This window comes from Brachyhypopomus gauderio, unplaced genomic scaffold (genome assembly GCF_052324685.1).
Source record: "Brachyhypopomus gauderio isolate BG-103 unplaced genomic scaffold, BGAUD_0.2 sc129, whole genome shotgun sequence".
NCBI classification, from domain to species: Eukaryota; Metazoa; Chordata; class Actinopteri; order Gymnotiformes; family Hypopomidae; genus Brachyhypopomus; species Brachyhypopomus gauderio.
The window spans coordinates 300,516-318,306 of NW_027506950.1; the positions used below are offsets into that span (position 1 = coordinate 300,516).

A 17,791-nucleotide genomic window follows, 5' to 3' on the forward strand; every position below is an offset into this window, starting at 1 on the left:
TGGACTTTGTGGTTTGAGTCGATACTTGTCCCTGTCCTCCCAAGTCTGACCGTAGAGATGCTTACAAAAATAACATCATTTGCCGACTGCGCTGCCTACCATGTGATGTGAGTGTCAATCTTTATTGTTGCAGCAGTCTAACCTTTATTGGTTTTTTTTTTTATTTGTTTTGTTTTGTCCCACTATTATGGAAGGAATCAACATCCTAGCTCTTTTAGGCCATTGCTGTTATTTTGAATTTGTAAACATCAGGATGACTGTAAAATTTGCTGACAAGGTTTGCATTTTGCTGTAATAGTGTTGAAGGGCTGGACATGGTCTTTGACGAAATTACTGTTATCACACAAAAAGACTTCACGCAAGTTATGGTTTCATACCTGAAGAGCACTCAGCAAGTTGACATTTCAGGTAAGACTTGATGGACCCCATTCATTTTTTAAGGCTTTACAAAGGTTTCCTTGATCAGGTCTTTTGCTCTTTCCACACTTGTTTTGTTTTGAGTGTTTTTTTAAGGAAGGTTTTGTGGCTTTTCCTCTTTGTTGTAGGTGCTCCTTGTGCAACTCAAAATGACACCACTGCCTGGACACAGGTCAACTTTGCAAGCTACTTTGTCTACGTGACTCTGGAAGATCTGCTTGCATTCAAATTTAACTTTTCTGGCGTAAGAACATTAAAAGCCTAGATGGAAGTGTCATTTCATTTCTTTTGGATTACGCGTTCAGCAGAAACGCTTACAAAACATTCTGGATATTCTTTTGCAGTTTGAATCACTGGGGCACTTGACTCCGTCCGAGGTAGCTGAACTGACTCTCAGTTCCGGGGCACTGACCAACACAGACATGATGAATAAGGTGTTCGACCGTCTGGACGAAGGCGACGCCTTCAAAAACGTTGAAGAGTTCTTGGCATCTCTGATCCAGGGCTCAGAGGTATGGGTCAATCTATGCATTTCTCCAGCATGCTCGTGTGTGGTTCATTTCAGAGAATTGCTTTTGTAACAATTTAATGAGAAACGTTCGCCTTTTAAAGAGTCGGTGTTTGAGCAATTTTCCTCCCTTCTCTGCTAGACTCTACAGATCAATCCAGTGGTCAGGGACATCATGATGACTCGGACATTTGAAATCATCATTGTTCATTTCCGACACTTCTCCGTGTCTGAATGGACTTTGTGGTTTGAGTCGATACTTGTCCCTGTCCTCCCAAGTCTGACCGTAGAGATGCTTACAAAAATAACATCATTTGCCGACTGCGCTGCCTACCATGTGATGTGAGTGTCAATCTTTATTGTTGCAGCAGTCTAACCTTTATTTGTTTTTTTTTAAATTTGTTTTGTTTTGTCCCACTATTATGGAAGGAATCAACATCCTAGCTCTTTTAGGCCATTGCTGTTATTTTGAATTTGTAAACATCAGGATGACTGTAAAATTTGCTGACAAGGTTTGCATTTTGCTGTAATAGTGTTGAAGGGCTGGACATGGTCTTTGACGAAATTACTGTTATCACACAAAAAGACTTCACGCAAGTTATGGTTTCATACCTGAAGAGCACTCAGCAAGTTGACATTTCAGGTAAGACTTGATGGACCCCATTCATTTTTTAGGGCTTTACAAAGGTTTCCTTGATCAGGTCTTTTGCTCTTTCCACACTTGTTTTGTTTTGAGTGTTTTTTTAAGGAAGGTTTTGTGGCTTTTCCTCTTTGTTGTAGGTGCTCCTTGTGCAACTCAAAATGACACCACTGCCTGGACACAGGTCAACTTTGCAAGCTACTTTGTCTACGTGACTCTGGAAGATCTGCTTGCATTCAAATTTAACTTTTCTGGCGTAAGAACATTAAAAGCCTAGATGGAAGTGTCATTTCATTTCTTTTGGATTACGCGTTCAGCAGAAACGCTTACAAAACATTCTGGATATTCTTTTGCAGTTTGAATCACTGGGGCACTTGACTCCGTCCGAGGTAGCTGAACTGACTCTCAGTTCCGGGGCACTGACCAACACAGACATGATGAATAAGGTGTTCGACCGTCTGGACGAAGGCGACGCCTTCAAAAACGTTGAAGAGTTCTTGGCATCTCTGATCCAGGGCTCAGAGGTATGGGTCAATCTATGCATTTCTCCAGCATGCTCGTGTGTGGTTCATTTCAGAGAATTGCTTTTGTAACAATTTAATGAGACACGTTCGCCTTTTAAAGAGTCGGTGTTTGAGCAATTTTCCTCCCTCCTCTGCTAGACTCTACTGATCAATCCAGTGGTCAGGGACATCATGATGACTCGGACATTTGAAATCATCATTGTTCATTTCCGACACTTCTCCGTGTCTGAATGGACTTTGTGGTTTGAGTCGATACTTGTCCCTGTCCTCCCAAGTCTGACCGTAGAGATGCTTACAAAAATAACATCATTTGCCGACTGCGCTGCCTACCATGTGATGTGAGTGTCAATCTTTATTGTTGCAGCAGTCTAACCTCTATTGGTTTTTTTTTTATTTGTTTTGTTTTGTCCCACTATTATGGAAGGAATCAACATCCTAGCTCTTTTAGGCCATTGCTGTTATTTTGAATTTGTAAACATCAGGATGACTGTAAAATTTGCTGACAAGGTTTGCATTTTGCTGTAATAGTGTTGAAGGGCTGGACATGGTCTTTGACGAAATTACTGTTATCACACAAAAAGACTTCACGCAAGTTATGGTTTCATACCTGAAGAGCAGTCAGCAAGTTGACATTTCAGGTAAGACTTGATGGACCCCATTCATTTTTTAAGGCTTTACAAAGGTTTCCTTGATCAGGTCTTTTGCTCTTTCCACACTTGTTTTGTTTTGAGTGTTTTTTTAAGGAAGGTTTTGTGGCTTTTCCTCTTTGTTGTAGGTGCTCCTTGTGCAACTCAAAATGACACCACTGCCTGGACACAGGTCAACTTTGCAAGCTACTTTGTCTACGTGACTCTGGAAGATCTGCTTGCATTCAAATTTAACTTTTCTGGCGTAAGAACATTAAAAGCCTAGATGGAAGTGTCATTTCATTTCTTTTGGATTACGCGTTCAGCAGAAACGCTTACAAAACATTCTGGATATTCTTTTGCAGTTTGAATCACTGGGGCACTTGACTCTGTCCGAGGTAGCTGAACTGACTCTCAGTTCCGGGGCACTGACCAACACAGACATGATGAATAAGGTGTTCGACCGTCTGGACGAAGGCGACGCCTTCAAAAACGTTGAAGAGTTCTTGGCATCTCTGATCCAGGGCTCAGAGGTATGGGTCAATCTATGCATTTCTCCAGCATGCTCGTGTGTGGTTCATTTCAGAGAATTGCTTTTGTAACAATTTAATGAGAAACGTTCGCCTTTTAAAGAGTCGGTGTTTGAGCAATTTTCCTCCCTTCTCTGCTAGACTCTACAGATCAATCCAGTGGTCAGGGACATCATGATGACTCGGACATTTGAAATCATCATTGTTCATTTCCGACACTTCTCCGTGTCTGAATGGACTTTGTGGTTTGAGTCGATACTTGTCCCTGTCCTCCCAAGTCTGACCGTAGAGATGCTTACAAAAATAACATCATTTGCCGACTGCGCTGCCTACCATGTGATGTGAGTGTCAATCTTTATTGTTGCAGCAGTCTAACCTTTATTGGTTTTTTTTTTATTTGTTTTGTTTTGTCCCACTATTATGGAAGGAATCAACATCCTAGCTCTTTTAGGCCATTGCTGTTATTTTGAATTTGTAAACATCAGGATGACTGTAAAATTTGCTGACAAGGTTTGCATTTTGCTGTAATAGTGTTGAAGGGCTGGACATGGTCTTTGACGAAATTACTGTTATCACACAAAAAGACTTCACGCAAGTTATGGTTTCATACCTGAAGAGCACTCAGCAAGTTGACATTTCAGGTAAGACTTGATGGACCCCATTCATTTTTTAAGGCTTTACAAAGGTTTCCTTGATCAGGTCTTTTGCTCTTTCCACACTTGTTTTGTTTTGAGTGTTTTTTTAAGGAAGGTTTTGTGGCTTTTCCTCTTTGTTGTAGGTGCTCCTTGTGCAACTCAAAATGACACCACTGCCTGGACACAGGTCAACTTTGCAAGCTACTTTGTCTACGTGACTCTGGAAGATCTGCTTGCATTCAAATTTAACTTTTCTGGCGTAAGAACATTAAAAGCCTAGATGGAAGTGTCATTTCATTTCTTTTGGATTATGCGTTCAGCAGAAACGCTTACAAAACATTCTGGATATTCTTTTGCAGTTTGAATCACTGGGGCACTTGACTCCGTCCGAGGTAGCTGAACTGACTCTCAGTTCCGGGGCACTGACCAACACAGACATGATGAATAAGGTGTTCGACCGTCTGGACGAAGGCGACGCCTTCAAAAACGTTGAAGAGTTCTTGGCATCTCTGATCCAGGGCTCAGAGGTATGGGTCAATCTATGCATTTCTCCAGCATGCTCGTGTGTGGTTCATTACAGAGAATTGCTTTTGTAACAATTTAATGAGAAACGTTCGCCTTTTAAAGAGTCGGTGTTTGAGCAATTTTCCTCCCTCCTCTGCTAGACTCTACAGATCAATCCAGTGGTCAGGGACATCATGATGACTCGGACATTTGAAATCATCATTGTTCATTTCCGACACTTCTCCGTGTCTGAATGGACTTTGTGGTTTGAGTCGATACTTGTCCCTGTCCTCCCAAGTCTGACCGTAGAGATGCTTACAAAAATAACATCATTTGCCGACTGCGCTGCCTACCATGTGATGTGAGTGTCAATCTTTATTGTTGCAGCAGTCTAACCTTTATTGTTTTTTTTTATTTATTTGTTTTGGTTTTTCCCACTATTATGGAAGGAATCAACATCCTAGCTCTTTTAGGCCATTGCTGTTATTTTGAATGTGTAAACATCAGGATGACTGTAAAATTTGCTGACAAGGTTTGCATTTTGCTGTAATAGTGTTGAAGGGCTGGACATGGTCTTTGACGAAATTACTGTTATCACACAAAAAGACTTCACGCAAGTTATGGTTTCATACCTGAAGAGCACTCAGCAAGTCAACATTTCAGGTAAGTCTTCATGGACCTTATACATTTTTTAAGGCTTTTCAAACTTTCCTTGGTCAGGTCTTATGCTCTTTCCACACTTGTTTTGGTTTTTCTGTTTTCAAGGCTTCCTGGTGTCTCTCAAGTTTTCCTTCTATGTTACTTCTGTGGGTTTGGGTTTAGTTTGGAAGGGTTTTGAGTTTGATGCGGCATCAGCCAGCTAACCAGCTACTTCCCATGGCGTCTTTTGTTCGTTTTTTTTAACAAAAAATGTTTTTTGTTCCTGTACATTTCATTATGCATTGAGTTTTCTGTCTTTTGAGTTTTCATTTAATTTATTCTCTGTTGTTGTTGCCACAGACATCATTCACACATTGAGTTTTCTATGTCTTTTGTGTTTTCTTCCGTTGAGTTTAATTTTCGTATTGATTGTCTTCGGTGTATTTTTCTCCCTTGCTTTATGGTTATTTGTTTTAGTTTTATATGCTTTTAGTTTCTTTATTTTAGTGCGCATTGACACTTCACCCCATTTCTATTGATCCCATGGTGGGTACAGTCCTCAACACTTTACAACTTTGATGTACTAATAGAGTTTGATCTCAGTTGTATCAGTTACCAAATCAGTATTTGGTACTATTGTCATCATCTCCTACTGTCATAAAAACACAAAGCTTCAGTTGACTCAAAACACATCTCACAATTTTTAATCCTTACACTGGTTTATCACTTCATTGTGTAATGTCATTGTGTCTAACTGATATGCTACAGTGCAAAATTGTCATTAGAATGTCTTGAATTCTCATTAGAATGACTAAAACTGAAAATTTAAGGCAAACCAGACATCCATTAGCCTGCTGCGAAGTGATTAGATGTCTTGATAGTGACACACAGTGTGTTGGAATCACATCCCAAATCCTGACTATAACGCTGTGGGCACTGAGTGATTCTCACACCCTGAGAATAGCAAGATTTAAAATGGGCACCAGTGTCAGTCCAAAGTCATAGAGCTGGTAATTCAGAGAGAGAGAAACAATTCACATGAATGACTTGTTCAAACATGTCTAAACAACATGTCTAAACAATATTACTGCTTAACCACATGAAATGTGCTGTATATCAAACATATGACATACAACAATTGTCCAACGACACATCTACTGACAAAGATTAGTGCAGTCCAGGGATTAAATACACAACACTGATAAGGAACTCAACGAGGAACACATGAAACCTATCACAAGGGGTGGAGTTACAGATTAACAGGAGGGAACAACCATAATGAAAACAAAATCACATGGAACATGAAGACAAATACACGATTGGCAGATGAACACAAGCTTAACAGGAGGGAGTGTAGCCAAGCACGGCACCCAGAAAGCATAATACTGTACAATTGTACAATACTGGAAAAAACTATTATGAAGGCTGCAATTCAAGTTTGTCTGTGTTGCACTTTTCACACTTCAATACTTTAATACTTACAATCTGTGAACCTGTTACTAACAAAGGAAAATTCAAGCATTCTTATGATTAATAGGAAATCATTGGTTTGAATCCTGATCAGTCCAATACATTTATTTGTTCTTATTGTAAAACTATTTAAAAATATTTATATTGTATGTGAGTGAGTTTAAATCCACCAGCTCCGCCAATCTTTTACTCTGTGCACGAGTGACTACGCACGCTGCTGGAAACATGGACCGTGTCTCTACATCCCCCATACTCGAATAGTGGCCCGCAGGCCACATGCGGCCCGTGAAATGTGTTTTTTTTTTTTAGGAATCTTTTTTTTCAATCGCGCTATCCACTCTTAATTTGAAATCGCGCACCGCAATCTCAAGACGACGCTGGGGATTGCCTTTATGGCAACAACAAACACGTAGCAGATGCCTAAATGCGTTGGCCACCCCCCCCCCCCACCCCCCGTTGACAGTTTTCGTTCGCTAACCCCCCCCAACCGTAACTGGCCCCCTCAGTGATTGAAAAAATATAATGTGGCCCGTCATCATTTCTATTTGAGTACCCCTGCTCTATATCCTCTTGGACAGGTGTCTTACTAGAACCGGCCAATTCAGAAAGTCTCACAACTTCGGGGGCAGGAAGCACTCTGTCTCCTGCCAAATCATTACCTAATATGAACGCAACACTGACAACAGGCAACGTCTCACATACTCCAACCATGAATGTACCCGTTACGAGGTCTGAACGTAAACACACGAAATGCAACGGGACGGACACGTAACCAGCACCCAGGACGAGCCCCCACCATCCACCATGGATGAGTTTCTGTGTCCAAAAAAATCAGGAAATGTCTGGTCTAATGATGTGACCAGCGAAGTTTAAATGGCGATCGAAGATCACACCCAGATTTCTAACAGATGGCCTTACCTTTAACCCAGCATAATCAAGGTCTAACTGCACCTGCATGAACACATCCTCTGGACCCACAATAAGGACTTCTGTTTTGTCCCCATTCAACCTGATAATTTTTTTTTATTCTTTATTTTGTGACAAACATACACTACCATTCAAAAGTTTGGGGTCACTTAGAAATGTTCTTATTTTTGAAAGAAAAGCAGTTTTTTTTCAATTTAGCTGCATCAAAAATACACTCTATACATTATTAATGTGGTAAATGACTATTCTAGCTGTAAACATCTGGTTTTTAATGCAATATCTACATAGATGTATGGAGACCCATTTCCAACAACCATCACTCCAGTGTTCTAATGGTACATTGTGTTTGCTAACTCTGTAAGGAGGCTATTGGATATTTAGAAAACCCTTGAAAACCCTTGTGCAAGTAGGTTAGCACAGCTGAACAGTTTTGCTGATTAGAGAAGCTATAAAACTGACCTTCCTTTGAGCCAGAATCTGGAGCATTACAATTGTTGGTTCGATTAAACTCACAAAATGGCCAGAAAAAACAACTTTCAATTGAAACTCGACAGTCTGTTCTTGTTTTAGACTGTCTATTCAGGGTCTATTCATTTCTCAATTGAAATGAAGTCTATTCCATGCGAGACATTGCCAAGAAACTGAAAATTTCCTAGTGTGTTAGTTCCTACTCCCTTCAGAGGAGAGCACAGAATAGAATAGAATAGAATAGAATAGAATAGAAAGCCTTTATTGTCACTATACACAGCATACACAGTATACATAGTATAACGAGATTGTAAAGCTGCTCCTTACAAATGTATGTAAACATATAATGACGAGGTAAACATATAATGACGAGAACAAGGTGCAATATGTAAACATATGGTCGCCAAAAACCCAAATAAATGAGTGTGCAAAGAAGAAAAGGTGCTATTGTGCAAAAGGCTTTTTCAAACATACAAGCGCTGTTGTGCAAGCGCTATTGTGCAAAGAGTTTTCCAAGCATACAACACTCGGACAACAGGCACACGGCCCACAGACAGTCACAGTTTGTGTGGATTCCCATTTAGTATTGTGATGGCTTTTGGAAAGAAACTATCCCTGAGTCTGTTTGTTTTGGCCGGTATGGACCTGTAACGTCTGCCAGAAGGCAGCAGGTTGAAAAGGTGGTTGCCGGGGTGGGTATTGTCTGTTACAATATTCCTTGCCCTGTTGAGACAGCGAGAGTTGTATACAGAGCTTATTGGGGGCAGAGAGCAGCCAATTATTTTTTCCGCAGTGTTGGTCACCCTTTGCATTCTTTTCCTTTCAGCTTCTGTGCAGCTAGAGTGCCATACTGACACAGCATAGGTCAGTAGGCTCTCTATGGTGGAGCGGTAGAAGGTCACCAGCAGGCGTGTGCTTAGTTGCTCCTTCCGGAGCACCCTCAGGAAGTGTAGTCGCTGCTGGGCCTTCTTGACCAGTGCAGAGGTGTTGGCTGTCCAGGAGAGGTCTGCAGAGATGTGTACTCCTAGGAATTTGACAGACTCCACTCGCTCCACACATTCACCATTGATCTGCAGGGGGGCTGGGGCGGCCCTGTTCCGTCGGAAGTCCAGGATGAGTTCTTTAGTCTTGTTGATATTTAGTGCCAAGTTGTTAGTTGCACTCCACTCACCAAGTTTCATGACCTCATCTCTGTAGGCTGTCTCGTCCCCCCCTGATATCAGTCCCACCAATGTTGTGTCGTCTGCAAATTTCACAATGATGTTCTCTGGGTGGGCGGGGCTACAGTCGGATGTGTAGAGTGAATAAAGGAGTGGGCTGAGCACACACCCCTAGGGGGAGCCAGTGCTTAGGGTGCAAACGGAGGAGAGATGAGGACCCAGTTTCACCTGCTGGGGACGGTTGATCAGAAAGTCCTTTATCCAGGAGCAGGTCAATGGTGGAAGCCCCAGATTGGCTAATTTGGGGATCAGGATATCCGGTATTATGGTATTAAAGGCAGAGCTGTAGTCGATGAAGAGCGTCCTGACGTAGCTCCCCCGTTTCTCCAGGTGACTCACTGCTGAATGGAGGGCGATGGATATTGCGTCTTCTGTGGATCTGTTGGTCCGGTATGCAAACTGATGTGAGTCCAGTAGGGGGGAGACAGGTTCTGATATGAGTCCATAGTGGGGGGGAGACAGGTTCTGATATGTTTCAGAACTAGTTTCTCAAAGCACTTTGTGATGACTGGGGTGAGTGCTACCGGGCGGAAGTCATTGAGGCTGGTTGTAGGTGATTTTTTGGGCACTGGAATGATGGTGGCTGATTTCAAGCAAGCTGGGATGACAGCTTGTTCCAGTGACAGGTTAAAGATTTTGGTGAAGACCTGTGCTAACTGGTCAGCACATGCCTTAAGCACCTTCCCTGGTACATCATCCAGGCCTGCAGCCTTCTTAGGCTTCACAGCACGAAGCACCCGTCTAACATCCTCAGCTGCAAGAATGAGTGGGGGGGGGACCAGTGACTGGAGTGGATTGTGGTTGGGGGGAGGAAATTATTGTGTTCGGAAACTGTGCCTGGGATTTGAAGCGGGCATAAAAAAATGTTCAGTTTCTCTGCTAGTGCCGCGTCTGGATCACCGGGTGTTGTAGCACAGCCTCTGTGATTGGTGATGGACTGGATGTTCTGCCAAGCTTCACGAGGGTTGTTGTTGAACTGCTCCTCTATTTTCTTCCTGTGCTCTGCTTTGGCAGTTCTGATGCCTTTCCTCAGGTCGGCACGAGTGGCACTATATAATGCTCTGTCTCCGGATCTGAAGGCTGAGTCACGGGCCTGGAGGAGCGCTCGGACCTGGTTAGTCATCCATGGTTTTTGGTTTGGGTATACCCGGATTGACTTTTCCACTGTGACTGTATTAGTACAGTGTCTGATGTAAGACAGTACAGTGTCTGTGAATTCATTCAGGTCTTCATGTTGGAAAACTTCCCACTGTGTTTGTTCGAAGCAGTCCTGTAGTCTGCCAAGGGCGTCATCGGGCCAGGTGGTAATGGTGATCCTTTTGGGCTTTGTTTGTCGGATAAGGGGGGTGTATGCAGGGATGAGGAACAAAGAAAGGTGGTCTGACTGACCCAGGTGGGGGAGGGGTATGGCTCTGTAAGCATGCTTGATGTTGGAATATACATGATCCAGTATATTCTCCCCTCTTGCTGGGCATTTCACATATTGGTATATTTTTGGTAGAACTGTTTTGAGATTAGCCTTGTTAAAGTCCCCTGCGATGATGTGAATGCCATTTGGATAGGTACGCTGATGGTTATTGATAGCGTTCAGCAACAGAGCAAGAGCTGTTTTTACATTGGCGTCCGGTGGAATGTAGACTGCGGTAATGATAACTACAGTTAGTTCCCTAGGCAAGTAAAATGGCCTGCATTTTACCGACATGAACTCTAAGTCGGGAGAACAGTGCCTGTCCATTAATGCTGCTATTGCACCAACCTTCATGCACATAGATGCAGAGTCCTCCGCCTGTTTTTCTCTGAGTCACTGTTCCTGTCCCATCTGTGTAGCGTGCGCCCAGCTAGCTCTAACCAGAGTAGAAGGAGAAGTGGAAGGCCCCGCTGCACAACTGAGCAAGAAGACAAGTACATTAGAGTCTCCAGTTTGAGAAATCGACGCCTCACAGGTCCTCAACTGGCAGCTTCATTAAATAGTACCCGCAAAATGCCAGTGTCAACGTCTACAGTGAAGAGGTGACTCCGGGATACTGGCCTTGAGGGCAGAGTGGCAAAGAAAAAGCCATATCTGGCTAATAAAAGAAAAAGATTAATATGGGCAAAAGAACACAGACATTGGACAGAGGAAGATTGGAAAAAAAGTGTTATGGACAGATGAATCAAAGTTTGAGGTGTTTGGATCACACAGACGAACATTTGTGAGACGCAGAACAACTGAAAAGATGCTGGAAGAGTGCCTGACACCATCTGTCAAACATGGTGGAGGTAATGTGATGGTCTGGGGTTGCTTTGGTGCTGGTAAAGTGGGAGATTTGTACAAGGTAAAAGGGATTTTGAATAAGGAAGGCTATCACTCCATTTTGCAACACCATGCCATACCCTGTGGACAGCGTTTGATTGGAGCCAACTTCATCCTGCAACAGGACAATGACCCAAAGCACACCTCCAAATTACCTCCAAATGCACAAACTATTTAGAGAAGAAGCAGGCAGCTGGTGTTTTATCGGTAATGGAGTGGCCAGCGCAGTCACCAGATCTCAACCCCATTGAGCTGTTGTGGGAGCAGGTTGACCGTATGGTACGAAAAAAGTGCCCATTAACCCAATCAAACTTGTGAGAGCGGCTTCTGGAAGCATGGGGTGAAATTTCTCCAGATTACCTCAGCAAATTAACAGCTAATAATTTGTATGGGCTTTACATAAGTTACCCATTTAGCCATAACTTACAGAATCTTTTCATTTGTAAATGGAGTGAAGAGGCAATTTTTTCTAAGATATAAATTTCGTTCACTAGGTCAATCCAGTTATCTATTAAAGGGGGATCAGGTGTATACCAAGACCTTGTTATATATTTTTTTACCAGCAGAGATCAGAACCCCAAACAAATGATTTTCAGGCCTTTCCCACATCCAATTTCCCAGGTGTAGAATCTCAAATTGAAATGGTATTTCCATATTAAATATTTCCATCAATGCTTTATGAACTGCTAGCCAATAGTCCTGTATCACCGTGCAGACCCAGAATATATGCCAATGATTAGCCATCTGATCCCCACATCTCCAGCATGTTACATTCCCAGTAAAATGTGCCTTTTGTTGTGGAGTAATAAAGAAACGTACTAGACATTTCCATCCAAATTCACGCCATATATATGAGTTGGTATGTTTCCATTGAGATTCACAAACTTTTTAAAACAAAGTTACCTTCTTTCTCCCATTTATTTTTAATGTATTGTGTAAAGCCCTTGCACAATCTAGAAATTATGCCTTTACACAGTCTAGATTAATATGCTTCAACCATTGTTTGTATCATAGGTTCATTCATGTCTGGAGTTTTCTGTTTTATTTTATGATCAAAATAATGGTGTATCTGGAGATATCTGAAAAAATCTTGTTTTTCTAATCCGCATTTTTCTGTCAATGTCTGGAAATCGTGCAACTGGCCCTTTTCTGTTAATGGATAGTATGTCGTTATCCCTTTAGTTAACCAATATTTAAATCTATTATCTATTTTATTAGGCTTAAAATCCTTGTCATAGGCGCACCATCTAAATATTCTGAGTTTTTCCACATAATTTGTATTCCTCTTTAACTGTACTCCAAATTTTTTATTCAGATTTCATCCAGGGATTTTGGATTTTATCCTCATATATTTTCCAATCATTTTCTCCGAATATTGCGTGCATTGGTAGATCTTTAATTATTGACAATTCAATATCTGTAACGTATTGATCAGACAGACAAGGATCCAAGTGCGGATAACAACCGCTTTTATTGAAACAGCAATCACAAAGCACTTGAACAGGCGAGATACTCCATTCAGGGTGTGTTGTGCAGGAGTGCTGTAATCATAGTCAGGACAGTCCAGGGTCACGCCAGTGAGACAGAAGCCAGGAGGTACAGAGGGACTAGGCGGGGGACAAGGTCTAGGAGGAGATCATAGGTTGGTACACTGGAAGGCATAAACACAGAGAGAACGCTTGGTACGTGGCATGTCAACAATACTTCGCAACCCGGAGGAGAGAGAAGGAAGCTTAAATAGTTGCGAAAGGGGAGGGGCTATGAGCGGCAGGTGAACCGCATCACACGGCAATCGTGCTGTTCCTGACAATATCTTTCCATCTAGCTTGATAATCTTGATTACATAAGCAGATCAAGTATTTGATTTGGGCTGTGTAAAAATAATCTGTAAGATTTGGGAGAGCCATTCCACCTTTCTCCTTCAAAAGTTGTAATGTTTTGAATATAATCCTTTTTTTCCATTTTTTCTAATGGAAGAGCCTGAAATAGGAAGAGAAATATTGGGAGGATATTCATTTTTACTGTGTCTATTCTGTGACTAAGATTTAGGAAGGATATGGAGTTCCATCTCTGTATGTTGGCTTTAATTTTTGTTAAAAGGGGGTCATAATTTGTCTCTGTTAAGGTGAGAATGTTTTTTGGTATATTTATGCCGAGATATTTTATTGTGGTCTGGTTCCATTTTAGGCTAAATTGATCTAAAATATTCTTGGAGAGTGTATAGTTAAAAACCAATATTTGAGTCTTTTGTACATTTAGATTGTATCCAGCATATTTCCCAAAACGTTCCAGTAGGTCCATCAATTCAAGAAATGAGTTTGATGGTTCCTCCATGTACATCAAATCATCATCTGCATAAAGTGCAATCTCGTGTTGCTCCCCAGGTATAGACACACCTTTAATTTTTCTGTTTGATGTATCCATTGAGTGAGTGGTTCTCTGTATAGGGCAAAGAGTAGAGGCGAGATTGGGCATCCCTGTCTTGTTCCCCTTTGTAATGTAATAGTGTCATAGAGACCATTTATTTTAATTTGTGCTTTTGGTTTATCATATAAAGTCTGAATTCCCAAATCTTTTGAGAACGCTATATAAAAAGGACCCATTTACAGAGTTAAAAGCCTTTTCAGCATTCAGACTCACTAGACAGGCTTCTATTTTACATTGCTGAATATGGTTCACTATGTGCAATGTATGTCTAATGTTATCATGGATTTGTCTTTGTGGGACAAACCCTGTTTGATCGTTGTGTATGAGTTTGGGCAGCATCTTTTCTACTCTTCTGGGCAAGATTGCTGTATATAGCTTATAGTCCACGTTGAGAACTGAAATAGGTCTATATGATGCACAATCTGTTTTATCCTTTCCTTCCTTGGGAATGACTGAAATTATAGCCTCCCTCCATGAAGGTGGTATTCTACCCACCAACAGTGCTGTATTACAAGTTTGAAGGAGATTCAGTATTAGTTCAGATCTAAAAATCCTATACCATTTGTACGGAAAACCGTCCGGGTCCGGAGAGTTATTGGCCTTCAACCTTGAAATGGCCTTCTGCAGTTCATCTTCCGTTATCTCTGCTGTCAATTCCAATTTTTCTTCTTCCGACAGGATAGGTAACTGGAGAGATCCTAGGAAACTATCTATTTGTGGGTCATTCTGTGTGTGTGGTTGAGAATACAGTTCTCCATAGTAATTTATAAAGGCTTTTTGTATTCCATCCCTGTCATATATTAATATTTTAGGGAATCTGCATCCCTAATTTTATAGATCATATTTTCTGATTCCTGTTTTTGTAGTCTTCAGTCTTGCCAATAATTTGGTAGCCTTTGACCCTGACTCATATTTTTGTTTTGAAAATAACATATTTTTTTCTATTTCTTGTGTATATATTACGTTTATTTTATTTCTAATAATCTTTATTTTTGAAATTAGATTCGGGTTTTGTTTTGTATTTTATTTCAAGCTCTTTTAATTCTTTAAGTCCAACAGTCTGGATTGTCTTATTTTCTTTTGATAAGCACAGTGAGCTATTATTTTGCCTCTCATGACTGCTTTTAAAGTGTCCCACACTATCTCTGAACCCACTTCCCCATTGTCATTCTGTGTCATTTTTATTTCTTCAGCCATTTGTGTTTTGAAATGCTGGTTATTTAGAATGCTTGAATTAAGCCTCCACAATGTATTTCCCATAGTTCTATTAATTTGGATTTTCAATGAAATTGGTGCATGATCTGACAAATCAATTATACCTATATCATTATGATGTATTCTGTGTTGGTCTCTTTTAAATAAAAAGAAGTAATCAATCCTTGAGTAAACATTGTGGGGCGGGGAGTAATATGTGTAGTCACGTCCTGTTGGGTTCAGGTCCCTCCAGGTATTTATTATACCCAATTCTGTCATAAGTATAGACACTTTTTAATGTAATGCATTCCTTGAGTTATCTTTCGTCGAGTCCAATCTTGGATTCCAATGTATATTCCAATCTCCCCCACAAATTACAATACCTTCCGCTTTTGCCATAAGGTCAAACATTTTCCTATAAAATGTAAAATCACTACCAGGTGGTGCATAAACATTCAATATAGTTATTAGAATGCCCTCTACGTTTCCTGAAACCATGACATACCTTCCCTCTTTATCTATTATTTTAGATATTTGTTCAAATGGTATTTTATTAGAAAATAAAATTGCAACCCCTCTCCTATGGCCTGATTTGTAAGATGAATAATGCATTTTTGAGAAACCTATCCTTTTAAGTGTGTTTCCTGCAGAACTACAATGCGTGCTTTTTCTTTTTTCATTTTTGTTAAAATCTTACTTCTCTTCACTGGGTTTAGCAGCCCGTTTACATTAAAAGAAATTACTTTAAGATTACTTTGGTTGTTCATAGTTTATGAAGTATATCCAGTTCTTTGTCATAATTTCCCCACCTCTCTGAGCTGAATTAAATTATTACATTTCTCCCGGCCTGCTATAAACATCATGTGACACATAAACTTCAAAAATTCACACAAAAACAGTGTAATAAAAGTAACTATGGTACATTCAAACAGAACAGTAGATTCCAATCCTGGGGCTTGTTTCAGAAGAGCCCTTTGGGTGCTTAGGTAGTCAATACACCCATAAGGGAATATCCCACACTTTAGGCAGAGTAGGGCCCTTAAACAAATGTCTGTGGTAATGTTGTTATTCCTTTTTCTTTTTAGATCCTGACTTGCTTACATAGTTCAAAAACTTGAAATTCAGATGGCATAGGAATAATACCTCATGTGAAATAAATAGTCATGTATGACCAATATTAATTAAACAAATTAACTGAGAATGTATGGATAACATCTATTCCTGTAGTTTAGTTCAAAACGTCTGATCATATTTCAGTCCTCCACAGTAGGTTTCTGCCTGAACTCCTGCAACTTTTCCCTATAACATGGAACCGAATTCGTTTTCCCTGGCTGTGTAGATCCTGTAGCCGGAGCCTGAGCCCGGTGATATGGGCGACAAGTAACCACCTGCCATTCCAATAAAAGTTGCATCTCTTTGAGGGCCAAATCGGTCTGTGGTTCGAGCACTCGCACCGGGAAACCCTGCGCGGCCATGTGCTTCGTTGCGTCGGCCACGTTCTGATACAGCCTGGTACCATCCTTGTAAAACACGCGAAGTCTCGCTGGGTATGGTGTCTGGAATATGATTTTCTTTTCTTTCAATATTTTCTTTTGCTTCCTTATATTCACTTCGTTGTTTAATAGATGTGAGACAGTTGGTGAGATTAACTTGCCTCCCAGTGTCATTTCGGTTTCTATCTAAGTAGATCTGAGTATCATCAGCATAAAAATGAAAAGAGACATTAAAACTATGAATGAGGTTACCCAGGGTCAGCATATACAGTGAAAATAATAAAGGACCCAAAATAGAGTCCTGTGGCACCCCATTAGTAAGAGAGGCTGATGCACACATCCTACCCCCAGCAGACACTACAAAATAGGAGCAAAACCACTTCAAGAAGAATAATAATAATAATAATAATTCTTTATTTTTATATAGAACTTTTCAGGAACCCAAAGACGCTTACATTTAAGAGTAACAGAACAGACCGATGGAAAAATACAGGCAACAGACAATAAGAATAAAGCTGTAAATGGGAAGAGGTCATGAAGGATGGTAACATATTGGGAGCTGATGATGGAGTAAAATAAATTAGACTAGTATACATGGAGTTGACAGTGGTGTAAGGGTTTTGGAGTCAGGTATAGAAGGTAAGGGGAGAGTTATAGGCCAGTGCAAAGAGATATGTTTTTAAGTTTGTTTTGAAAGTGGAAAGAGAAGCAGAATGTTTAACTGGAGAAGGGAGGGAGTTCCAGAGTCGAGGTGCCAATCAAGAGAAAGCTCGGTGATGAAAACCTTGGAGGTGGAATGTACAGTCATGGCCAAAAGTTTTGATAATGATACAAATATAAAATTTTACAAAGTCTACTGCTTCAGTTTTTATAATGGTAATTTGCCTATACTCCAGAATGTTATCAAGAGTGATCAGCTTAACAGCAATTAATTGCAAAGTCAATATTTGCCTAGAAAATGAACTTTATCCCCCAAAACACATTTCAACTTCATTGCAGCCCTGCCTTAAAAGGACCAGCTAACATCGTTTCAGTGATTGCTCCATTAACACAGGTGTGGGTGTTGATGAGGACAGGGCTGGAGATCAATCTGTCATGATTAACTAAGAATGACACCACTGGAACTTTAAAAGGAGGCTGGTGCTTGGCATCATTGTTTCTCTTCTTTTAACCATGGTTATCTCTAAAGAAACATGTGTAGTCATCATTGCACTGCACAAAAATGGCCTAACAGGGAAGAGTATCGCAGCTAGAAAGATTGCACCTCAGTCAACAA

General features: G+C 40.8%; 1 protein-coding gene across 1 annotated transcript in view; it reads left to right on the forward strand.

The window, feature by feature from the left end:
• The first annotated feature begins 4,943 nt into the window (after positions 1 to 4,943).
• Positions 4,944 to 17,791, forward strand: part of LOC143499011 (uncharacterized) — a 40,714-nt gene continuing 27,866 nt past the window's right edge. The window contains exon 1 of the mRNA XM_076993948.1: positions 4,944 to 5,047. Within this exon, the coding sequence (XP_076850063.1) occupies positions 4,954 to 5,047 (94 nt within the window). The 5' untranslated portion in view covers positions 4,944 to 4,953. The remainder of the gene's footprint in view (positions 5,048 to 17,791) is intronic.